At 38.2% G+C, this 26,466-nt stretch overlaps 2 protein-coding genes across 2 annotated transcripts in view; both read left to right on the top strand.

Annotated features, from left to right (window-relative positions):
* Positions 1–2,182: 2,182 nt before the first annotated feature.
* Positions 2,183–4,325, top strand: LOC101474941 (uncharacterized). Its single transcript, XM_012918114.4, has 6 exons — positions 2,183–2,345; positions 2,498–2,646; positions 2,756–2,829; positions 2,939–3,031; positions 3,193–3,291; positions 3,508–4,325. Exons 1-6 carry the CDS (start codon positions 2,238–2,240, stop codon positions 3,672–3,674), a joined length of 690 nt encoding a protein of 229 aa, XP_012773568.1. The 5' UTR covers positions 2,183–2,237; the 3' UTR covers positions 3,675–4,325.
* Positions 4,326–15,150: 10,825 nt separating this feature from the next.
* slc12a5a (solute carrier family 12 member 5a) overlaps positions 15,151–26,466 on the top strand; it is a 202,857-nt gene continuing 191,541 nt past the window's right edge. The window contains exons 1-5 of the mRNA XM_004547594.5: positions 15,151–15,299; positions 15,514–15,656; positions 15,786–15,859; positions 16,251–16,349; positions 21,883–22,293. Coding sequence (XP_004547651.1) covers positions 22,128–22,293 — 166 coding nt within the window. The 5' untranslated portion in view covers positions 15,151–15,299; positions 15,514–15,656; positions 15,786–15,859; positions 16,251–16,349; positions 21,883–22,127. The remainder of the gene's footprint in view (positions 15,300–15,513; positions 15,657–15,785; positions 15,860–16,250; positions 16,350–21,882; positions 22,294–26,466) is intronic.

The raw sequence follows: 26,466 nt of genomic DNA, 5'->3' as shown, positions 1-26,466 counted from the left end.
CCTTTTTAATTTGTCATTTATTAAAATTATAAATATATATTTTAACTCAAAAGTACAGTTTTTAAATTTAATGTTACTGAAACAACAAAGTAATAATAAAAAAAATAAATCTATCTGATTGAGAAATCACTCATCTTTGGAAAAGAGAGTTTATTACAGAGAAATGGCTCTTTCCAAAATAAAAGCTATACTATACGCTTCTTCTGGGCTATATTCTCAGCAGCATATTAAACATATCAGGTCCCCATAAGGAGAATCATGTGCTGTCTAAATGACTCGGGTAAAGTTTGTAGCATGTGTGTTTGTTGTTTTTGTCTGCTTCCACTTGTCTTTGCACTAGGATGATGTCGGCGTAAATGTGCTGTCATATTCGTTGTGTTCCCACTAGTGCTGTCAGCGTTAATCTCATTAAAATGACGTTAACGCCATAACATGGCAAATCTCAGAGTTACTGCGGATCGCCCCGTGCGTGGGGCTGGACAGTGTCAATAAGTTAACGAGCAAACTGCGCTAACGCACTAGTTCCCACCAATGTAATTGAGCATTGCGTGGCACATCTGACATGCTGTTTTACTTTTGTCCATGACGCGCTTACCATCAGGGTCATGCTTAACATGAAAACCAAGATAGTTCCAAACGCCAGATCTGAATGAGGGTGGGGGAGGCTCAATTTCGGGTAGCGTTGAGGCAGTTGCCATGTTGCAACGAGCTTAACTTCTGTCTCGCTAGCTTGCGCTGCGCTCAGTGGATCTGCGCTCCACAGTGCAGCCTAGGCCGAGTAGTCGAACGCAGATCCACTGAGCTCTCAACACAGACAGCATCGTCAGAAGAAAAGTTGATAACATAAATTAAAAATTTTGTATTGTTTGATACATATGCGTACCAAACCGAAAGCGCTGTATTCTTTGCTATGTGACAGTGGTATCCAGCATAGTGCAACCTTTTCAGTCCATTCAGCATCTCAACTACACAACACCTCCCATCAGGACTGGGTGTGCCCAGTATATTCTGTAAGTTTCCCAGTCTAATCTGCATGCAAAATGTAAGACAAGCTCCCTTCAAAGCCAGTCTACTGTGCTGATGCCAACATGAAGTCACAGCTTCCCCAGGCACAGGTTGACAGTGGTTTTCCGCACAGGTTACATGAACTTCAAATCTTATTGAGTGAAATTGCGTATATTAGATACGCATCAATCATACAAGGTTGGATTGTTATAATAAATATGATTAACTGAGCATATTTCACTCATCTGTCTATAACTTAAAGTTATTCCTATCATGATCCTTGTCTAGACTACATGAATGCTGCAAACACTAAGTTATGCCAGCGTGGAGAAGAGCCGAGCCAGTTGCGTAAAGTGGCCTTCATGTGTGTAAATACTTTGTGTGAAAGTAATTGACTCTTAAGTGTCTTAAATGGTACTTCAGAAATATAGGCTGTGGTAACTCCCAGGTAGCCACACAACTTCAGTTTCCTTTAGTAATGTCACTGCGTTATTTCTCTTTTCTTTACAGTCAATGTGTTTGCTCTTTCTCATTGAGAATTGTAATGTGTTTTTGACTCCATGTGCAGCAAATCAGGGTATAGAGCTCAATCATGTTGATGCTTTATTGTGTTGTTTTAGAATAACTTAATAAAAAAACTATTTGGGCCGAAGTGAAGGTATTTAGGTAAAAATTAGACAGGCTAAACAGACTACAGTAAATATACAGAGTACAAAGTACAAAGTGCAAAAAAAGTGCTTATATCTGCAGTTGAGGGTAATCTCCTAGCCAAGATCATTACTTAAAAAAAAAAAAGCTTTTGGCTTTTAACCTGGATTGTGAACATGCAATATTGCTCCAGTTTCCTAAAGCACACAACCTTTAAAAGCATGATGTTGCATAAATATGAAAAACTTCAGCATAACTGACCCCCCCCAACACACACACACACACACACACACACTCACTGTATTTTGTAGCTGTGAATGTATTCATTTAACACATTTTAACCATGGATTTCACATATCAGTGTTCTGTTATGTGCTTCTGCAAACCTAACTATTTTGCTGCACCATGTTTGACGAATAAACATCAGCTTGGTCAAATAACATCAGGGTTAACATGTGGTTATCTGTTCTGTAGCTGCCCAGACAGGGGCGGGTGGATGAAGCAGAAAAATAACTGGTTGGTGATGTTATTTTAAGGCAGAGCTGATACCAACAAGGGGCTTTAGAGAACACATATCTGTGAGGATGAAGACTTTGAGTGCTGCTCTTGTTTTGCTGAGTCTCATCTCAGTGGGCCAGCCTGCATCGCTGGCCTGTGAGAAGCTGTTAAAGCCAGTCGACCAACGTCCAGATGTAAGTGTCTTTCCACATTTGTTTTGTTTCAGCTGTTAAAACTTGCAATTTTTTTCTGAGATGTGATGGAGGGAAATATTCTGAATGGTTTTTTTTGTGAATTTCCAAAATAAATAATGAATCAATCAATTAAAACAAATCTTTTATTTCAGCTGATTGGGAGGTGGCACTTTATAGCTGTGTCCACAGAGTTTTGCCTGTCTTCAACATTAGTCAGTGCTTTATTTTCCCCAAGTGCCGCAGTGGATGTAATTTCTAAGGGCGAACCAAACCTCTATGGTGATACTACTTATTTGAAAGCGTAAGTAATGTTTTATTTTTTGTTTTTTAGTTAAATTAATAGCATTTAACATGGTAACATTGTTCAGCTGTTCTTTCAGGTGTTAAATCTGTAATGATGAATGTTGCAGGAATGGAGTTTGTATCAATGGAACCTCAAGATTTCTCTATGCAAACAGCAGCATATTTGAACTCGACAGTGAAAGTAAGAGGTTTTTCTTTTAAATATACTCTGACTACAAGCTGTAGTTCAATAACAATTTAATATATTACTACCATTTAAATACTTTAAATTACTTTAATGATTCCAACAGATGCCACAGTTGATCAACCAGACGTGCTGCTGCACACTGGCTGTCCTGACTGCCTCGTCTCTAAAGAGGATAAAAGTCATCTTTTGCTCTTCAGTAAGGTGGCAGGGCTGGGGGCTTTTAGACCATTCATAATTTGTAATTTCCTGTTGTAGTTAAACAAAAAGCAAAATGCACGCTGTGAGAAATACAAGGTTCAATACAATCCATCATATTATCACAGGCCTTTTATCTCAGATGTCGCACTGCTTCACCAGGTAGACGAACAGCTGTTTCTGCTGCTGAGCTGACGGAGTTTGAGACACAGGCAGAGTGTCTGGGATGGTCTAAACCCCAACTCCTCAACACTGATCATGGTGAGACTTTTACAGCAACCAAAAAAAAAAGGAACAGATAGCACATATGTAAATGATCCTCTTTCTTCTTTCAAAAATGTGTTTTTATGTCTTTTGGGCAGCATGATGATTTTATGATGGTGTAGCACACTCTGTGTCACTTTTGAGTGTGCATATATAAATCAGTTTAAGTTTTAACATTTCATTGTCATTTCCTTTCCTATATTCCATATACAGATTATGAAAAGTGTGTGCAATTTGACGAAGATATGGATGAGGATAAATTAAGCGAAGTGCTTCTGAGTTTCTTTCAGAAGACGCTTGAAAGGATGAAAACCACATATCACTTGTTAACCAAATGCATGGCAGAGGGTTTTATTTCATATTACCCCTCATTGTTTTAAGAACTAAATGTCCAGTGCATGCTGAACTTTATTTTCATATCTAAATATGACTTTTAATCTATATATGAATGCCTCTTTTAATTACTGAATTGAGCTTTTTTTTTCTTCATTTAGAAGAAAAAGTTTTTTAAATAAAAGTCTGTACGTCCATGTATGTTAAAAATTTCTTTGCAATTTATGTGTGAGGCCATAGCCATGCTAGCAATTCTATGAGGCTCCATATAGACATCAGTGTTTCGAACCATGTAATACAAATAACAAACAACTAAATATCAATGATAGGATAATAGTGTAAACCAGGTATTATGTTTACCATGATAATTTGTGGTGTAACTGTAAAAAACAATCACAGATTGGTTTGTAACCTATTTTGGAACCACATTTGATGCATTTATTTTAGGTTCTAAATTTCTTTTCTTAGTTTTGTCTTATTTTAAGTTTCATATAGCCAGAAATTGGTGCTTTTAGCTCTTAAAAGACTCCTTGGCTCCAACATTTGAACAGAAATGATGGCTTATTGTAACTGTTGTTGTAAAATCAAAAGTAAAAGGATAAAAACAGATATTATTGTTTTTATATTTTCCACAAATTCTTAACAGTAAGTTGCTTTTCTTTGCTTTTACATTTCAATAAATATTTCTCAAATCCTTATGAGCTATATGGATTGTCATTTAGAACACCAAGAATTTTGGTTTATTATCTTTATGTTTGTTGTGATTTTTGCAGAGCTGCAAAGGTTTAGGAAAGTAACTTTGAGGTTTGAATAGAAAATGTGCATAAATTGTGCCGTGCATTTATGAGAAACCCATGAATCCATTCTCTTCCACTGGGCTGGAGGTTATCTCTGATTTAAAAAAAATATTTTTATAGTTATTTTTGTTTGTGAAATAATGGCATCATGGTCACATTCGCTATGGCCATCTGCACTATTCTTTTCTTTTCTTGTTACAAAAGATGACCCAGTTTTCCTGCAGAGAAACTTCATAATGAAGAGAAATTTTAAGTGCATTATAATTCCTCTTATAACCAATTCATAAACAGCTTGTGCTTTCAAACACAATGCTCCAGCTTTTTTGAACAATTTACAAAACTTAATGTGAACACTGAAATGGGAGTGTGGCATGGACTTTAATGTTGCTTATTCTTCCATAATCAGGATAAATCACATATGTTCAACACAGAATGACTATAAACCTTTCTATCTGCTTAAATGAGGAAATTGTTAAATATATATCTCTGTATCACATGCAGCATGTGATAAACTATTTGGTTGCACTGACAACCATCTTGGACAAACTAAAAATGTGCTTGACATGATACGAAAATTTTAAAGTGGAACTCGGAGACCGCTCATGAATGTAGTTGTCAGTTGAATGTCTCACTTCCTCTTAGGCTTTAATCTACTTTGGTAATACAAAATTAAGTGCACGTACAGTTGTTTCCTGTGCTGCATAGTTCCAGATGTGAGTAAGGATTTCCTTAAATCTTCAATACAAAGATAAAATCTTAAAGACAATATAGTTTTAAAAAATGCATGAAAACCAACAAAGCAGCAAATACAAAATTTACATGTTGTATAAAAAAAAAAACTAGATGCAGCATAGAGATTTTAAAATATGATAAAACAAACCAATCAGATATCACAAAAAGTACTTTGTTTTATAGTAATACTTGAATAAAGTACACAAGTCAATGAAACAAAATATACTAATCCTTATACTTAGATATAATCGGGGGGAAAAGACAACAAAAAATCAGCCTTATAATTAGAACAAAAAGGCAAGAAAACAGAAATCTGCCTTCAGTCATTTGACACAATGTGACTGCTGGATCTTTTGTCTGTCATTTGGCTTGTCAAGGATTCTTGATTTTCAGCAACACGTGAAACACACTTTCTCCAGATCTTCAGATAAGCTTTCTTGATTTTTTGTATTTTGAATGCATACACAACTGGATTGACCGCTGAGTTAGCATGAGACAGAATAATACCTATATATAAAACTATTGGTGGTATATTTGTCACCTCACCAAAATAAACAAGGCAGTTCATTATGTGAAGCGGCAGCCAGCACAGGGCAAACAGGGCGAAGACCAGAGCTAGAGATCCTGCCAGCTTTTTCTCTTTTCTTAGGTAGTTCTGAGACAGTTTTTGAGCACCACTGCCTGGTTTCCCTTGAAGGTGTCCTTTTATAATACAGAAAACATGGGTATACAACGTGGCCATTACCAACAGAGGTATCAGATTCAGGGAAAAAAAACTGAAATAAACCAGGTATGACATGGGAATTACAGCTATAAACTGGCAGACAATTGTAGAATTGGCTGAATTAGACAAGGTTTGATGGTTGTACCACCCAAGCATGGGAGTAAAGCTGAGAGGGATTGCAACAATCCAACATGCTGCTACCACAAGACAGGAGTGTCCCTGTGTCACAATCCTTTTGTACCTATTAAAAAATGAAAACAATAAAATAGTCTCACAAAAAAAATTAAAATAGCATAAAATGATTTTTTTTAAAACAAAATAAATTGTTAGTGAAGTACTGGTCGATGTGATAAAATGATATAGTAAATGGTAAATGGTCTGTATTTGTATAGCGCTTTACTAGTCCCTAAGGACCCCAAAGCGCTTTACACATCCAGTCATCCACCCATTCACACATACCATATAAACCACAAAGTCCATAATTACTACTTCCTACTACTAAATTACTATGTTCACTATTCAACTATGAGTCATTTTAGTTTGTTTTTAAAAAAATGTGTCTTATTAATCCATACTCTTACCTGAGAGGGATATACACCCGGAGGAAACGGTCAAGCGAAATAGCCAACAGAGACAGAACTGAAACGAGGGTGAACAGAATGACCACACAGCTGATGAAGAGACACGTATTGAACGAAGTCTTCACCCATCCATCCACCACTACAGCCAATGGTATGGCCACACATCCAACCAGAAAATCAGCCATAGCCAGAGATGCAATAAGGCAGAATGTTGGCTGTTGAATGCTTTTAGTGGTCCAAAGTGCCAAAATGACCAGCATGTTACCCAGACAGCAACTAACTGCAATAAGCACTTCAACCAAGGTGTAAATCATTACTCCCAAATTCATTGTGCTTTCTATCTGGCTGATGATTGTCAGTTGACGGTGCAGTATATTTGAGTGTGAGTCTGAGCTTCAGTGTGGTATGTAAATCTATATAACATTTGAGGAAGTCCTTGGTCTCTTAGCAGCAATTTTTTTAAATAACACATACAAATAGATATGCATGTAAGAGGATGCAAAAGAAAAAAAAAACACTGGTGCAATTATGAGTAACTAAAAAAACATCTCTCATGTCGAAGCTACACAAGCCACAAAACCCACATCCTGAAACAACATACACCTAGGTGATATCTCACAAATGGGGTGGACGTTTTGGGTGTTTGCTCTCTGTGTTATGTTTTTGCAAATCAGATGGTATACTGATAGATGGTATAACAGACTGTTATTGTGCAATATATTTCCTCTGCCTCAGCTTAGATTCTGTATAAATACTGTATCAGTGAAGGTGACATTGACTTTGAAAAAAAAAGACAAATAGCGTGTACATGTGCATGCTTATGGCATCCCATTTCTAAGAGCAAAATTTTCACATCTTAAAACAAACCTCTCTTTAAGGGCCTCTAGCATGACATTTGGTGTGTCTTAGTTAGCTATTTGTTTCCGGAGCTTAACTGTGTAAACACTGCATTCTATTATAATTCATTATTCAAAATTACAACATTTTGCACATTATTGTTACTATTGGTAGTAGTAGTAGCAGCATGTATTCTTGTGTTTTCTTCTTGAGGACACGAATGGTGTACACAAACAACATTTTGAACTGTTACACTGTTACACCTATGTAATATGTATTACAGCCTCATAGATTGCATATGTAGATATTCTGCATATCAAGGCATTTAAAAGGGAAGTCACAGGGAGCAGCCGCAGTGCATGCCCCCAACCCTAGCACATGCAGGTGAATGTGTTTAAAGTTCATAGGGAACTCTGAAGTAGATAAAGGAAGTGTTGGGCATTGATGCTCAGTAGTAGTTTTGCAGATATGCAGAATGTGTGGGTAGAAGGTTAACCTCACTCTCCCCAGCAAATCGCAATGATACACACAATCATGTGAAAAGGAATGTTTGCATAGGACTCTATGAACTCCCATGAAAAACCGCATACAGCTTTACCGTTTCCAGCAGCCAGGCACTGCTAATCAGATGCACTTGATTGAAATATCATCAGCAACCACATCTATTGCTCATCTGGTATATTCAGATGTGGTTTAACACACACAAAGCAAAAAACAGGGCTACAGGCCTCAGTTAGCATGTCAAATCTTAAAGTTCATGACAGCGCAACTGAAAAAAGGCTGAAGATGCCACTCTTGTTTGTAAGAGTTGCCAGAAGAAAAACTCTTCTCTATGAAAAGAACATAGAAGAAAACTTTAGGATTGAAGAGTGTCAATCCTAAACTGACTTTTAACCTTTTAATGCCTGGTGTATTACATTTGAAAAATAGAGTTTTTCCCCAGTTTTTGGGACTTCAACATCATCAATGGGAATTTTTCCCCCTGAAAAACCTAAATAAATTGCACAATACATTTTTAAGCAATTAAAAAAATCAGATAAGCAAATATGATACAAATTAAATGTCATATATGGAGATTGGAATGTGATTTATTTTTTAAACAATTACACAAAATTAAACAAAAGAAAATTAAATAAACACCATTTTCAAAAAAATACAATTTCTACCAATTATTTTATGATTCAGGCTTTAAAGGGTTAAAACAATGTGGCAACAAGTGGAGATCTTTGGCTATGATGCAGGGCTGTGTTTAGAGAAAACTATTTACGGCATATCAGCACAAACATCTCATACCAACTATAATGCTAAGTTGTGGTAAGTTTGCAATTGTGGTTTGAGAAAGCTGTGCATAAACGTATTCCCACAAACCTCAATGAATTGAATCGACATTATAAAATGATGTGAGAGACATTTGAGGAAAATACAAATAAAATAGAATAAAAATAAATACAGTAAATGTACAGTAAATCTTTTCTCTTTTTTGCTCTATAAAATTGTTGTTTTTCTTTTTCAATCACTCATCTTAACAGTAGGATATACATGAAAAGAGAAAAAAATAAAGTTTGCACTCATTTTTTGCACTCTCTGGGCAACTGACCGTTTCAATGTGGATGCACAACTCTGTGAAAACGACTGAAAACGCTAGTGTGGAGGCATTTTCATTGCAATCTGCACATTCCTGCACATAAAATAAAATCTGATTTTGTGTTTACACTCAGTCTTTCAAATAGATGCAAGTAAAACAGCAGAACCCCGTAACTTCCAAGCAAGGAAGTTACGGGGTTTTCACTGTAAAAAGAAGTTTCCTTCCCACGCAGTGATCAGCGGAAACTAATGTTTTTGTCACTTTTTACAGAATCAAACTCAAAGTGAGGTCAGTACTTCCACGCTTTAAATGCTGCACAGTCATATGCTTACCTACACTTGATTTTTTTAACCATTGTTGATCTGCACACAGCTGTTGTCATGAACGTCGCACTCGCTTACATCATTGCCATGAGACACTCACAAAAAAAAATCACAGTTTTAGTAATGCATTAACACAGCGTGCTTACGGGAAAGTAACAGTAATTTAATTACCTTTTTGCAATAGTAATCCCTTACTTTACTTGTTACTTGAGAAGAGTAATCGGATTACAGTAACAAGTTACTTGTAGCGCATTACTGTAATCCAATTTTTATTTGCACTTTATTTATTTGCATCCTCTTAAAAGGGGATATGTGAATGTGGCGGAAAACTAACTGGTCAATCAAATTCAGTATAAAGAGTCAGCAGAAGTGATCTCATACTGAGCCAAGATGAAAAGCTTTTTGTGCTGCTGTTCTCGTGCTGAATTTCTGGCCTGTAAAAGCTACATACAGTGGCTTGCAAAAGTATTCGGCCCCCTTGAACTTTCCCACATTTTGTCACATTACAGCCACAAACATGAATCAATTTTATTAGAATTCCACGTGAAAGACCGATACAAAGTGGTGTACACGTGAGAAGTGGAATGACAATCATACATGATTCCAAACATTTTTTACAAATAAATAACTGCAAAGTATGGTGTGCGTAATTATTCAGCTCCCTTTTGTCTGAGTGCAGTCAGTTGCCCATAGACGTTGCCTGATGAGTGCTAATGACTAAATAGAGTGCACCTGTGTGTAATCTAATGTCAGTACAAATACAGCTGCTCTGTGATGGCCTCAGAGGTTGTCTAAGAGAATATTGGGAGCAACAACACCATGAAGTCCAAAGAACACACCAGACAGGTCAGGCATAAAGTTATTGAGAAATTTAATATAGCAGGCTTAGGCTACAAAAAGATTTCCCAAGCCTTGAACATCCCACGGAACACTGTTCAAGCGATCATTCAGAAATGGAAGGAGTATGGCATAACTGTAAACCTACCAAGACAAGGCTGTGCACCTAAACTCACAGGCTGAACAAGGAGAGCGCTGATCAGAAATGCAGAATAATTATGCCTATAAAGAAGGCAAAGAGTGATGAAGATGTAAGTCTCATTTAAACCTTTATAGCTAACAATCTATTGTTTTAAAGGTGATTTATTAGACTAAAATGAAACTGAACCTATTTAATGGATTTGTGCAATTTTTATTTCACAGAGAGAGTTAAATTTGTCTGATTAGTGCAAAACATTAGCCAAGCAAAAATAAAGAAACGCGTGAACAAACAAAATAAAAGCGATGTCATTACAGTTGACTGGGAAATGGTACGCGATGTCCTCAAACAGCTGCTGGAATATCCCTGCCCCACTTCTAAGTAGTGATTTGGACATTAGAGCAGTTGAAAGAGCAAACATCTTCGAGGCCACCAAAATAGGTTTAAAAGCTAATAAACAAATTTCTTCCACTCAGAGAATGTTGCATATAATTTCATTTTTCCTTGATGCATAAAGTTAAAAGATTAAAACTAATAAAACAAATTTTAAAAAGAGACTTTTTTTCATTTGATTATATTTTATATCATGGATTAGGCAGAAAGTAGAATTGGGCTGAAAGATCTATCGCTCTATCACCTATTCACGTTGTAAATCATGTTTTTAAAAAGTAACTAATTACTTTTGAAAATAAGTAATCAGTAAAGTAACGAGATTACATTTTGGGGGAAGTAATCACTAATTAGTTACTGATTACTTTTTTCAAGTAACTTGACCAACACTGTTAGTAAGATACACGAGTGCTTGAACGGAAGTTGGGAAAGCTCTTAGCCGTTAGCATGCGTCCATGCTAACTGCCCAGAGAATTCTTACATGTTATCGCAAAAACAGTGCATGTCCCCCCCTCGGACAACGTGTATGCAGCCTGAGACTCTCTCCACTCTGTGGTCAGCAAAGTGCAATCGCAATCTCCGAGTGCCCTTTCTTTAATACCAGGGGACTATAAACACGCATCACTGGGCTCCACACTGCCGACCTTCACCCAGTACGTGTCATGCCCTACCAGAGACAATAAAACACTAGACTTGGGCTACGTTCACACTGCAGGTCTTAATGCTCAATTCCGATTTTTTTGATCAAATACGATTTTTTTTGTCTGCTTGTTCACACTACAAATATAATGCGACAGCAAACGCGCTCTAGTGTGAACCCTCAAAGCGGCCCGCATGCGCAAAAGAAGACACCACACGCTCTGTTTAGACCCAGACCAAACAATATTGTTTGACTGATGGCCCTTAATATAAAGACTTCAGACTTTACGTTTCCCAATTTTTGCTTTGTTATTTTGTTATTTACATAATAATGTGAATAACCTAATAACTATCCTTATTGCTGTTTTAGAGAGGAGCGGTGCTTCAAAGGATAGTTGCAGATTTCTGTCAGAATCAAATAAAATGTTCACGTTTCTCCAACGTTGTCTTCCCAACAGTTTCACTGACATCTACACTGGATGGCCAGGAAGCGTTTGCAATGTCTTCTTGGGCGCTTCTCCGGAGCTGATAATTGCCGTCTGTCTTTTGTCAGTGACATAAAAGACGGATTTAATGTGACATGACCATTCAAGCAGCAGTCGCTTTCTAAAACATCGGATATGTATCAGAATCAGTACCACATACGAAAGTGACCCAGATCGGATTTGAAAATATCGGATTTGTGCCGTTCACACTGTCATACCATGATTGGATTTGGGTCACATAGGGTCAAAAAAATCAGATTTGATGTGCTTTCGCCTGCAGTGTGAACGTAGCCTTACTGTATGTCAATGCAAAAGAGGTATACAGTTCATCACCTGTCCCTCACCTGGGAAGATCTGATCACAAGTGTTGATCTGGAGGTAGTTCTGCTGGCACCAGTCCACAAAGTCATGGGTAAATTCTCTGTACTCCCTGTCGCTACCATCAGTGATGAGGCTGACTATTGCAGAGCTGTAAAAGAACCTTTGCAGGAAGCACTGGGTGGAGTTTTGGGAGAAGTCTGCAGAGTAGATAGTAAAGAGGAACGGAGGCAGAACCATTCCCTGTGGGGGCCCTGTACTGCCCCCACAGGGACACACAGCACTAAGTTCTCATATGCTGTTGTCGGTCGGTGAGGTAGAACCATCGGGCCACAAAAATCACAACTGTCTGCCTGGGGGGGTGAGGTGGGCAAATGAACTGCATCATTTCTTTTAACAGGTTTGATTGATCCAGGATGCAGTCTTCAACATCGACTGCAGACTCACCCACCCCCACTACTGCTGTCCCACCTCTGACACCTCATTCACTTCACACCTCCTCTCCTCACCCCGCTCACTACTACTCACCCTAACCACTGCATCCTGTACACAACCAACACACGGCTCCAGCCTGTCTCTCTCAACCATCCAGGTTAAGGAACTGAGGATGACTGGAGTCAGGAAGGCAGCGGGTCCCGATGGCATCAGCTCAAGGGTTGCCAAGTCCTGCACAGATCAATTGTGTGGGGTGATGGAGTACATCTTCAGCCTGAGGCTGGGAAGAGTTCCACAGCTCTGGAAAACCTCTTGTGTGCCACTAGTGCCAAAGACTCCACATTCCAAGAACCTCAACAGCAACAGGGCAGTGGCTCTGACATCCCACCCAATGAAGACCCAGGAACACCTGAACCTGTCTCAGCTTTGACTCCTGGTGAGCTCCTCACTGGACCCACTTCAGTTTGCCTACCAGCCTGGCACTGGATTGGATGATGCTGTCATTCACCTCCTACACCGTTCCCATCTCGATTGGAGACCCCTGGGAGCACTGTGAGAATCATTTTCTTTGATTTCTTTATTGCCTTTAACACCATTCTTTCCACAGTTCTGAAGAAAAAGCTGGAGAACTCAGGAATTGACCATCACCTCACAGCATGAATATTGGACTACCTCACCACCAGACTATAGTATGAGAGAACTCGGGGCTGCATGTCGGACAGGGTCATCTGCAGTACGGAGGCCCCACAGGGAACTGTGTGGGAGACATCTGCAGTGGGCAAATGAACTGAATCATTTCTTTGACAGGTTTGATTGATCCAGGATGCAGTCTTCAACATCGACTGCAGACTCACCCACACCCACTGCCGTTGTTGCGCATCTGACACCTCAGTTACTTCACACCTCCTCCCTTCACCCCGCTCACAACTCCCCACCCCTACCACAGCATCCTGTACACAACCAACACACATCTCCAGCCTGTCTCTCTCAACCCTCCAGGTTAGGAGGGAACTGAGTACGACTGGAGCAAAGAAGGCAGCAGGTCCAGATGGCATCAGCTCAAGGGTTGTCAAGTCCTGCGCAGATCAACATGAGAACTCTGGGCTGCGTGTCGGACAGGGTCATCTGCAGTATGGAGGCCCCACAGGGAACAGTGTGGGAGATGTCTGCAGTGCAGATGGTGAAGAGGAACTGAGCCAGAACCGTTCCCTGGATTAATTAATTGATTAATTTTATCGCATTATTTGTAATGATAGCATTAACGCGATAATGTTGACAGGCCTAGTTTGTTGGTTTGCTTTTATTTCGTTTCATAAGCAAGCTGGTTATTAGATGCTGCTTCAGCCAGCCAGACAATCCTTTGCTGTCCCACCCCTCTCCTCCCTGTGGAGCAAGCAGCAGGTGTATCTCGTAAATCCTTACTCCTCGCAAATGGGCAATAGAAAACCGTTTGGTGCCTATGCAATCCCCAAAATGCACTGGCATGACATCCGGGGAGCATGGGTGTGAGCAACGTTCTTTTTTGCAGATGCCATGATGCCCCCTCTACCACGATGCCACCCTGGGCAATGCCCTATGTTGCCCATATCAAAAACCACCACTTGGTACCATAGCTCAGGCTACTTGTTACTCTGTGATATTTATCTGCATGTTTGCAAACTTGTCTAGTACTTACCTGTTTGTTTCCTCCTTCCTCTAAGGAAATCTATGTATTACAACCTGTCTGACACACTCCTACCAATAGTATACTGGAAATGTGTCCAAGAGAAAGTGAGGAGAAACTCAAAATAGAACTGATTCATAGACTCTGACCTGAATCTGATACCTGTTAATAAATGAAAAAGAAAAAATCCAGATACACAGAGAGTGTGTATCTCAGCAAAGTATCTGTGTTGCTTAGGATATTTATTCCCTTTGCTTCCTTAAGATTGTTTATTAAAATCTTTAAACCTTTCAACTGTGTTCTACAATTATGTCCTTTTTTTTGCAAATGCCAACAAATTACTGCCTTGCCTTGGTCATCCACTGCAAATTCATTTCTGCCTGCACCCTGATGTGTTTTTTCTAAACCATTTGCATTTTGAGTAAATGTATTTTGCAAGAGTAAGCATGCACACATTTGCCAAACACAGACAGGATATTGTGTGGTTAATGATAGACCTATAAACTGCTTTTAAAATGTTAACAAAATTCATATTACTGCAAATGCAGTGAGCAGTTTGCATCGACAGCTAGAAATATAGCATGTGCAATCATCTGTCACCAATTAAACTGCATCTTATGAAATGTCAATTTTCTTTCTCCACAGTTTTTTTTAGAGAACGTGTTACCATCTACCGGAACCAAATTCCTTGTATGTGTCTGCACATATACATGGCCAATAAACACGATTCTGATTCTGAGTATACATAGTAAAGTATGATACATCGTTTTATCATATTTCAAGTGTCACCATACTGAAAATACTGATAAATCTTATCAGTATGTACTTTTGATCCAGGGCACGATGTTAGGTTTGATCAAGGTTTTGAAGGTTTAACCTTGAACTTATCTGTCCACACACTGACATGTTTATCAGTTTGTGACCTAGATGATGATTGGTAAATGTGGTCTTTACTGGAAATGATGGCATTTGAGGTCATTCACTTCATTTCCTCTTAAATAGGGGTGGGAAAACTAACTGGTCAGTATAAACCCAAAAAAGACTAAGAATCAGCAGAAGTGAACTCATACTGAGCCAAGATGAAAGCGTTTTGTGTCGCTGTTCTTGTGCTGAATTTCATCTCTGTGTGCCAGCCTTCATCAGTGGCCTGTGAGAGGTATCTAAAAACAGCAGATAGGGATCAAGATGTAAGTCTCTTTTAAACCTTTATAGCTAAGATTATAGTTGTAAAACTGATTTGCTAGTAGAATTTTAGTAAAATGAAACTGCACCTATGTAATGGATTTGTGCAAGTTTGTATTTCATGAATAGTGTTAAATGTGTCAGATTAGTGCAAAACATTTACAAAGCAACAAAAAAAAAACTAAAATAACGAATGAACAAACAATGTCTTCATTTCAGCTGACTGGGAAATGGTACCTTATAGCCATGTCCTCAAACAGCTGCTGGGCTACTGCATTCAGTGTCCTACCTTTCGGTGTCTATGTGAACATTACGGCAATGGAAGAAGCAAACATCTATGAAGCCACATTTTCACTGAAAATGTAACCAATTTTCTTCCTTATAATTGTTGTTTATACTGTATGTTTGCCAGTGTTTGTGCTTCATATTTCATTATGTCATTTAAAGTTATTTTTTCATTCTTTATATCTTTTGACTACTAATTAAATCAGGTTTGGGCAGTGTAAAAATTTAACTTCAAAAATTCACTACGAAAAAAGCACCATAACTGAGATTGACAGCAAGGGTAAGAGTTTTGATTAAAACATTTGTGTCACTGGAGTTTAATTATGAATCTCTTCATGTCTGTTTCTTTCAGTCACTATTAAACTTTTTAACTGCAGATTAATTATGTGCTCAAACCTTTTAACATTCACAAAATAATCAATAAAAACATAAAAGCACTAAAAGAGAAAATTCAGATATGAAAATCATATACATGTTTAATTTTTAAGCTTTTAAAGAATTGGTAGCATACTAGTTTTGTTGTCTTTTGTCTTCTCTGACTTTTTCCACATTCTTTTATTGTGTAAATAATAATCTTCACTTGTGATAGTATCTATAATACTATAATTCTGATGTTAAAAATTTAATCTCAAATGTTAAATGTATTTTAATAACTCTTCTTTTTACAACAGGTGCCAAAAGTGATAATGTAATGATACTTCTTCAAAGGAGGTGCCATGATTGTATTGTTATAAAGGGAGATGGCTTCACTGACATTCTTGTGCTTTTAAGTAAGGACCCAGACAAATGTGATAAGAAAATATGTTGAATATTTACAATACAGATGTTTTTACAGCACTTTCTTACCTGACTTATCTAGCAGGCTATTATATAGCAGATTATGACATTTAATCATGTTTTAAACAGGTAAGCGAATGTCCATCACTGATGATGAGATGGAGGCATTTGAGATATAAGCAGAATGTCGTTACTTGTACAAACCACAGATCTTTGGTTCTGATCATGGTAAGATGTGAAAAAAGAATATGACGAAACCTTTATGGCTTTACAGCTAACGTGTACTTTTAGAGTGATTCGTGTCATTTTATTTTCTGCAGTTCCTTAACATTATAATGCAATCAGTATAACACAATTGCACATTCTACAGTTTCTAATTGTTTTTTTTATCTTCATACAGACTACGAGAACTGCACAGTTGACGATGGCAAGACTGAATATGCTTCTTCAGAAATTCCCCATATGCGACAAGCAGTGCTAAACATCTTCTCACAGGTCTTCACATGCGTACAAGACAGAGTTTTGTATTACCCCCGTGCTGCCTTCCAGTGGGTGCAGTCAACATGGAGTAATTTGTGGTGAATGTAGAGAGACACGCTATAATAAATATTTGCTTATTTCAATCATGTGCACTTGAAACCGTGCTGTCTTTAGTTTAAAGATTTGAAGAGAGTGTAGAATGAATTATAAATACTACAGTTTACAGATGAACAATATTTGAATATTAATTCAAAATATCATTATAATGCATTTATATCTGTCCTTTACCTCTCAACTACTATTCATCCAACTTGCTGAGGTCCAGAGTAAGGGCAGTGTCTATTTTAAGGATGCTCTAAAGTGCTGTGTTCCAATTTTTTCTGTCGCATTTTTGTTGCTATTAAACATTTATGAAATTCAGTGTGGAATCAACTGTCAAAAGACTCAATCTTCCAAAGACTCATTTCCTCAAACAATCACTGTTTCAGCAGAATTTTCCAGGGGTCCTATCTGGACAAAAAGACAGTCATTTGAAATTTACAACCTCTGTAAATGATTTTACATAAAGTGGAATGCATATTTAGACATTGTTATGATGAGTCCACCTACTTCAATATCAAAAGAACAGCAGATGTAAATGTCAGAGGGTTTAAATATGGTAATTTTGGTTTTCTATTCCCTAAAAAAAACCGTTCAAGGCGTTGACTTTAATTCATGGACCAAAAGGTGTAATAACTACACTTGTAAAAACTTGTGAAAGTTCTAGTCAGTAATAGCTTAAAAAATAAAGTGACAATGAAAAAATTAGCTATATGAATAAGAGACACGAGAGAATTTAAAAATGCAGTATGTCTCCTGCCTTTTCTCAAAGGCCAAAGTGTAACTTTACTTACACACAAACATCACAATAAATAATGAATTGTGGGAAAGTAAATACAGTGTATATGTCTGTTTTTAAAAATATGTATTTGCTGGTCTATGCTGTCTAAAGTTGAAATCCAAAAATGAAACATGCGACCAACATTTTATTGACAGACTTACCAGACAGCCTCAGACAGCCATGCAGTCTTAAAGGTCCCTATGTGAGTAGGAATGCCAGACCCCACAACGCTACCATGAGTTGGTTAATTAATCCATTAATGCACAAAAATAGAGAAGCTCTGGTGGAATCAATTTACACTCAGCTGATTGACATGTTGATTAATATCTTGTCAGCTGTCTTCATGTTACAAGCTTTACTCTTTTTTTGAGAGTATCGGGCAGTTTGGACATCCATATTCAAATAGTTGAACATCAAGAATTATATATATATATATAGAATTAGAAATGGTGTATTTTCATCCAGAAGCAAATCCTTGTGTTCCATTGTTTTCATTCAAATTCTGTTGTTTTCATTCTATTTCCATTGTTTTGATTCAAATTCCATTGTTTGTTCCCAAATTCTGTTGTTTTCATTAAAATTCCGTCATTTTCATGTTCATTCCGTTGTTTTCATTCTAATTCTGTTGTTTGTTTTAAAACTCCATTGTTTTCATTCAAATTCTGTTCTTTTCATTCAAATTCTGTTATGTTCATTCAAATTCCATTATTTTGATTCAAATTCTGTTCTGTTCATTCTAATTCCGTTAGAATGAACAGAACATTCTAATTCTGTTGTTTGTTTTAAACTTCCATTGTTTTCATTCAAATTCTGTTCTTTTCATTCTATTTCCATTGTTTTGATTCAAATTCCATTGTTTTCATTCAAACTCTGTTTTGTACATTCTAATTTTGTTGTTTTCATTCAAATTCTGTTGTTTTCATTGAAATTCCGTTGTTTTCATTCTAATTCTGTTGTTTGTTTTAAACTTCCATTGTTTTCATTCAAATTCTGTTGTTTTCATTCAAATTCTGTTCTGTTTATTCTAATTCCGTTGTTTTCATTCTAATTCTGTTGTTTGTTTTAAACTTCCATTGTTTTGATTCAAATTCTGTTCTGTTCATTCTAATTCCGTTGTTTTCATTCAAATTCTATTCATTTCATTCTAATTCTTTTTATTCAAATTCCATTGTTTGTTCTCAAATTCTGTTGTTTTCATTAAAATTCCGTCGAAACTTGTGTTTCAGTTTGCCATCTTAGGGAGTAATCAACACACATGGGTGTATTTTCTTTTTGTTGCTGAGATTTATTGATAAAAACAGTACAAAAAAACCCCAACCATTTGTACACATATTTACAAATAATAATAAAAAGTGAGTGAGTACATTTCAACATTTTCAGCAATCACTCACAATCCTGGCACTGCCATGGTATCTGTAGTCTGCATTTACCACATGTGTATCTGTAGCAGTGAACACATCGCACAGTGGCATGATTGTTCTTGCATTTGTGTTTGACCTGACACATGGCTCTTTTTCCAGGGCTAGGTGTGGAGGGTTGTGTCCGAAGCAACTGTTCTTTTCTTGCCTTCTTCCCAGCTACATGAGAGTGAGCCAACTCTCTTGCAAGCTCCACCAGGAAGTCCACCCGTCTTTCCTTCGTCCCGGTGCATGCTTGATACAGCACATGTGCATTCAGTGCTGCCATGTCAATCATGTTATAGAACACGGCAACTGGCCAGCGCCGTGTTCCTCTGCGGACAGTGTACTCCCGCATCATCTGGTCCATCACATCCACACCACACGTTGTGGTGTAAACGGCGACAGTGTTTGGCTTCCTTTTGGTGGTGTTATCAGTCTGAACCACACCGTGCACGCTGCTAAGAATATAGACTGTCTTCTTCCGTTTGGCCGCATTCGCCGTCAGCGTGGCAGCAGAGGTTGAAAACACCTAAGAAATAAGATAAATTGTTATTTCCATAGCACTTTTACACACAATGAAACACATAAACATAGAACCACAAAAGACCTGCAACATACCTGAGTGGTGAATTCATTGCGATCTGTGTGTCTAGCGGATTGAGGAATTTCCCAGCGACTCTTGTTGACTGTGCCGAGGATGGTGGTTTTCCGTCTAAGAAGTTTTTGCGCAAGTGAAAGCAATGTGAAGAAATTGTCCGTGGTAACATTTCTGCCCTTGTCTAGGAATGGTTCCATCAGCCTCATCACTACATTTTCAGACAGTCTCTCCCCACTGGGACGATTGGGGTCCTTGCCAAGATATGGGAAGACATTGCAAATGTACTTGGATTTTAGGTCGCAAGCCACCCAAAACTTGATCCCAAACTTGTCTGGTTTACTTGCAATATACTGCAGGAAACAGCACCGAGTCTTTGATGGGAAAAGCTGTTCATCAATGGTGATATGTAGACCAGGGTTGTAGCACGTGATACAGTTGGTGACAAATGATCCCCACACACTGGAAATTGCAGCGAACTTATCAGTCTTTTCTTGATCACTGCGGGGGGACCTGTCATCAAAGCGTAGGTGTTGCATGATGTCTTGGAAGCGGTTTCGCAGCATAGTTCGAATGATCTGTGGGTTTCCCAGGTTTGCTGACCAGCAGTCATGTAGTGATGGAACCCTAGTAACCGTTCAAGGCGTTGAACAAGATGACAATTGCATCCACCTCAACACAAAAGGAAGTTCACAGCTTTTAGCAGCTCCCCACCCCCACACACAAACAAAGAGGCAGATGGCAGTTAGAAATCAGCAATCATTCACACATCCCCACTCCCCCACTTCTCAGGTAACGACCTAATTTACATATGAATTGATGCTAAAAGACTAGCCAATTTAGCTTCCACTTGGCTGACAGAGGGTTAGAAAAGCCTGGGACTTCCAGTGTTTTAAGGATGGGTAATGACACTTGCCTGTTCTCCTTCTTTGTCGCTTCTGCAAGACGTAAAGTTTATGACTCGGGCTTTTCGAAGACAACTCGTATGCCATTTGGTAGCAAAAGAGAAAAAAGAAAAAAAAAGGAAGAGGATGTAAAAATTTTGGGGGAGGGTGTTCCAAACAAAACCAAAAACTAAAAAAACATCTCCAGTTGGAGACACGTTTACAATTTCCTGATATTACATCTAAAACAATTATAAACTGTGACGGTCACAAAACAGTCCACGTCCTGCTTACTTACCTTAACCTTTCATTGCCAAATGGTGGCACGATACAAACCAGTTTTATGGTATCCACCAACACTTTACAACAACGCAATAGATTAACAAAGCAGAACGAATGTATGGCGAATAATACTTTAGATTACAACATAAAATAATACATTTGGGGAAAAATACAAATTAAAGATCAAATGATAAAAATACTTAAATATGACCCAATTTGAGGGCAGAGCTTTGAGATCCGTTAAGGAGAAATCAGCGTATGGCCGTAGACCATAAGAGGAAAATGAATGGGATGACTGTTTGTCTTGTTCCTTGCTTTCTTGGTTTTCTGAAACTAAAGTAGATCTGACGTGAATTTTACTTTCGTGTCAGAACTGAATTTTTATGTTTATTTTCTTTTGTTCCATTCTGTGTCAAGATCATCCTCCAGGTCTGGTCTGTGGGAAGACTAATAGTTCAGTTTTGCAGATCTTGTCAATGCTTTTACAGCATTGCCGGTGTGTTTGGGATGATGCGTCCTGGTGCAAAATAAAGCGAGAAGTCAAAATTTTGCCTTCTTTATCATGTGTTTTCAATAACAGCAAGACTAATGGCTTTATCATACATTGCTCAAAATATCTCTCTCCCATTAAGTTCTTTTATACCAAACAGGTGCAAATGATCCTCTTTAAAAAAATCCTAGTAGTGCTGGAAATGTATTTTTGATGTATCTTTTCTAATTTCCTTTTTATTAATGCGGTATGACGATTATTGAGGAAAGATCCCCTCAACTTTACAGCACATTACCACAGCTGGGTCAGAGACTGATTTTTGGTTGCCCAGCAACGGCCAATTTAGAGCCACAAAGAGCTGCGTTGATCTTAGTGTTAGATATAGGAAAAATTATAATAAAATGAGGAGAAATAAAAAATACCAGCTCATTAAAAAAATCATAATCATCATGTTTCGTGCATTACTATGTGTGTTTACGTTTGCTGTTTTTATTAAAATAAATATTCGGCTTTAGGACCCAGGTGCGCAGCAGCGGCAGACACCGGTTGATGAGATGGTCCACTCGGTATTACACATCTAATGGACCAACAAAGAGCGGCTGCTCGTCCAGCACTGAGTAGTAGGAGGTAAACTCCATAGACTGTAACTGTGGACTACTATAATCAGACAGGTGAGGGCATTTTGACCGTCTTTATCCGTCCGCGTCACCCCGCACCGTGACAAGAAGACCCGACTGTTGTCTCACCGGCGGCGACAACCATGAGCCAGAGGTTCACCGTCTCCAAGAGCGACGGCGACCGGCGCCCCTCCGACATGCAGGGGGAGGTGAACCAGCTGTTTGAGGGAGACGAGCCCCCGACCACCAGCAGCAGCAGCGCGGAGGGACAGGCTGCAGCTGGTACTGAAACGGTGCTGGTGCTGAAAGGTAAGGAGATCCTCCAGCCGGCTTCTTCACCCTGTTTGTTAGCTGTGCGCTATATGCTAGCAACCCTAATGCTTGACTGCTGCTCGGTGACACCACATTGTCTCTGTGTGACTTGAATTCCTAATAACCCTCGGGGCACCGTCTGGTCAGTAACAGAGGCGCGTACAGCAAATCCTGCAGTTGTCCTTTTTCTTCAGCAATTGTGATGTTACAGGTGCATGCATTGTTCAAAAATATTGGAAGATGCATGCAGTGTGAGACAGAAAACAAAGCATTTGGGGACTTAATTATCATATGGCCTGTTAAATTTTGTATGTCTCAGGCATTTTCCTTCCCCTCCCACAGCATTTAACTGCACTACAAGTAATCTAGTACCTTCTCAGTTCAGGATGTAGGGTATGTGCTGGTGCATTTTATAGTATTTATCTCTAGATCTATATATTTTTTTATTTGTTAGGCTTTACAGTATGTGAGCAGAAAAGACTAATTGCACCCTGTCTTGAAGGGAGTATCAATGTCAAGTAATATACAGTTTCTGTGGTAAGGCTTAAATTCAATGGAGAACTAATAATTGTTCTTTCCTTTTTTATTGAGTTGTTCCCAAGGTTAGGGATAATTTAGCTGGTAAAACCCAGGACATTATAATTAATAAGGAGCATTAAACCTTCTCTTTTACTATTTTCACTTTCTAGAATAGTTTTTTTTTCAGTTTCATCAATCTGTGCCAAAGTGGTTTTCTGTCACCAGTTTGCCCATATGAAAGAATCAACGTCCCCTCAGTCCTTGCGTGAATCAAACACAGCAATGCGGAACAAATGGAAATCCCCATTTGTCCAGGAATGGAGGCCTTTACCATTAACTATGATTAGAATGACAAAAAGTACAGTGATTCATGTCCATTCAAGTGCAAATGGAGATTTATCTGCAAATGGATCAATACATTTCATACTCTGTAAGGCTGCTGCATTAATGACATTTCATGTTAATTGGCCAGGCTCCCCAGACTCCCTTTAAATGGCTTTATTGGAGCTCTAGATTAGCTTCCACTTTATTCAAAGAACTGTAGCCTTAGTTTGGTATTCAGCCTGATTCTTTTTGCAGAGCTGCAAGCAGCAGTGTGGAAACACCATTTAGAATAAAGAGTTAATTATTAAATATTTTTTGTCATAGTACATTATAATTCAGGGTGTTTTTTTTATTTATATCTGTACTCTCAGTTCTGGCACTTGTTGGTTAACTATATCACTACCTGAGTAACTACCTTTTTTAGTTCATATATTAGCTTTGATCCTGGACATTTTTGTCTTTATATCACTTCTGGTGTGCTAAGGTTCAGTAGCATTCACATGTTTATACAGTGAAACCAGCTGCCTCCTTAATTGGGAATAAATGATTTTCACTACCAGTCCAGTTTTTCCCATTATTGCTACAAGTGGCTCAGAACTGGCCACTTACTCCTGTGTGTGTGCCCCAGTATGTGACAGTCATTTCACTTGACAGACAGACTGGTCAGTAGGAATGTATCTCACAGTCTACTTCCTTTAGAGACAAGGATCACTTTATTTAAGGACTCTCCCTAATGATACACCTTGCTCATACTGGTATCTCTGCATCCATTTTGCTGGTTGCCATGGTGATGCAGTACATTTTCGCTAGAGTTGGCTTAGAAATGGTCTCACAGTAAAATGTTTTCTGTCTTATCAGGTACCGTTATGAAATCAATCTGTTCATGTTTGTACCCCTCGGAAAACAACTGTTGTAACATTGCTGAACCTGTGAGTAGGGCTGGGCTCTACAATATATTAACATTTAAGCTGTATTAATATATTTTTAAACTAGTGTTTGTAACGATTCTCTAAAGCCATGGTTCAGTTTGTGCCTTAATTTTCAGGCCACAGTTTTGGTTGTAGCATGTTCTTTGTTCCCAAAAATCTTCATTTCTATTAACTCTCAGAGTCAAAACAGCAAGAAAGATTGCTGCTGACTAGGGCTGGGCCATATCATACCATTCATGGTAATACCGGTATAATGTTGGGCAACAATAAGAAAATGAAATATCGCGATAGACTATGGGTAAAATGCGCATGTGCAGTGCCTTTGTTTTCATACGCACATGGCGGAAAAAGCATGGTGCTGACGGAGAATGAGAAGGGCAAACGCGGATCGTTGAATGAAACGGATGAACCAGAATTGGTTTTTAAAAATGCTGCAACTTCAGTGGTGTGGAACTGGTTTAACTTTCATCCATCAGATACACAACAAAGCACTATTTTTGCTAGAGCATGCTAGCGGGCCGTTGTTATTACCGTGTTTTTTGGAAAATATGGCACACTTAAAATCAATCCTTTGATTTGTTTGAAAATCAACAGTGCCCCTTATAATCCCGTGTGCCTTATGTACGAATTCTGGTTGTGTTTACTGACACAGTGTTTACTGATGTTTTAGTACGACTTTGCTAAGCTACAAACCCGCACCGCTTGATGGATTGCCGGAGCATTACGGCTATTGTAGGCAGGAGCCTCGCGGAGTGATACGTACTGTGCTTCAACATAATATTACCGTATTGTGTGTGTATAACTTCTTTTTAAGTTTTGTGGATATTATACATGGTTATGCTGAGGATATGTTGGCCAATTTCCACTGGAAATGCTTTTTGGTTAAACTGTCAGCAAGGAATTTGCATTTGCACGGTAAAATTTTTATATTACTTTAATGCACATAAAAACATCTGCTTGTTTAAGTGAAAATACATTGATGGGGTTTTTTTTGTACTAATAAAGTTGTGGAGTTATAAAGTATTTTGTCTAGTGTCAATTATATCGTCAGTTATACCGTTATCGCAAATTTTCAAATGTATATCATGATAAATATTTTTGGTCATATCGCCCTGCTCTACTGCTGACACCTCTCACCCTGGTGATATACTGGTAGCAGGCTGTGGGTCATCAGGGCCAATGCCTCACATTGCAAGAGCAGTTTCTTTCTGTCAGCAGTTCGACTACTTAACAAAGCCTAGTACTTCAACCCTGACTCCTTATAATGAATGTGCTACGTTAGCACACGTACTTACTCACCTACGCTATAAAAACATTGCACGTTGGACTCATTGCAGTTGAGTGCTTTGCACATGATGTTCACACTTAGATTTCACACGTCCCCCTTCTCTGTAAGTATTTTATATTTTCTTTTTTTGTGTTATTGTATTGTATGGTACTAAGACTCCTTGTTTGTGTAAGTAGTTGGCAACAAATGAGATTTTGATTCTGATTACACTATTCTGACGTATATCCACTTCAGTTTTGATGTGAATTTTCTTTCAACATTATTGAATCTACAAGAGTAGTACATTTTAACCTGATACTAACCACCTCCTGCACATGTCTAATTAACATACTAAATACCATCTTTAATTTCTCAACCTCCACTGCTCTTTTACAGCAGTGCAAAAGAGAAGCAAAATGAGAAGAAATTATTGTCAAAAGAGACCATGGGTGGTTGGATCACAGTGTCTGTTTCATAGGACTAGGATGAGATGGTACCCCTTTTAAACAATACATTTTAATATCTGCATTACATAAAGTATTTCTTTCATTAAGCTGTGCCAGTACTTTTCTCTCTCACTTCAATCTTATACACGTGACACTCCACCTTTGCTGTCCTTTTGTCTACACACTGTACAAGGTATACATTCAGCATTACAGCTGATTCGAGTTCATCTATTTAGTGAAAACACAATAGGAATTTGCCATCATCAAAGTCACCTGACTTTCTTCACAAAAACAGTCATTTTACCTCGTGGAATGCTATTTGTTGGTCTAACTTTGGCTTTTTGAGATGTTAATTTGAATTGAAATTAAACTATTGGAACATCAGAGACACGCATACACACAACAGCTAACCAATTTAGGTAGCTACTGACACACACAAAATGGACCCACAACATGAGACTGGTGATTTTTGTGTTGGGAATTCAAGCCATGTTACAGAACTTTTGCCCCCCTACTAAAATTATTTTTTACTGCTGAGCCCATTCTCAATATTTCTTAGTTCGTATTTTGTAAGTACTCCAACCGCACTCATTGTGGATGAATACCAGTACAAGTCAGCTTCAAATAAACCCTGCTACTGGAAAGTCTACAGCTATTGTGGTGGTGGATATCCAGTACATACAGT

This window comes from Maylandia zebra, linkage group LG5 (genome assembly GCF_041146795.1).
Source record: "Maylandia zebra isolate NMK-2024a linkage group LG5, Mzebra_GT3a, whole genome shotgun sequence".
Lineage (NCBI taxonomy): Eukaryota > Metazoa > Chordata > Actinopteri > Cichliformes > Cichlidae > Maylandia > Maylandia zebra.
This window is presented reverse-complemented; position numbering and strand designations above follow the sequence as displayed.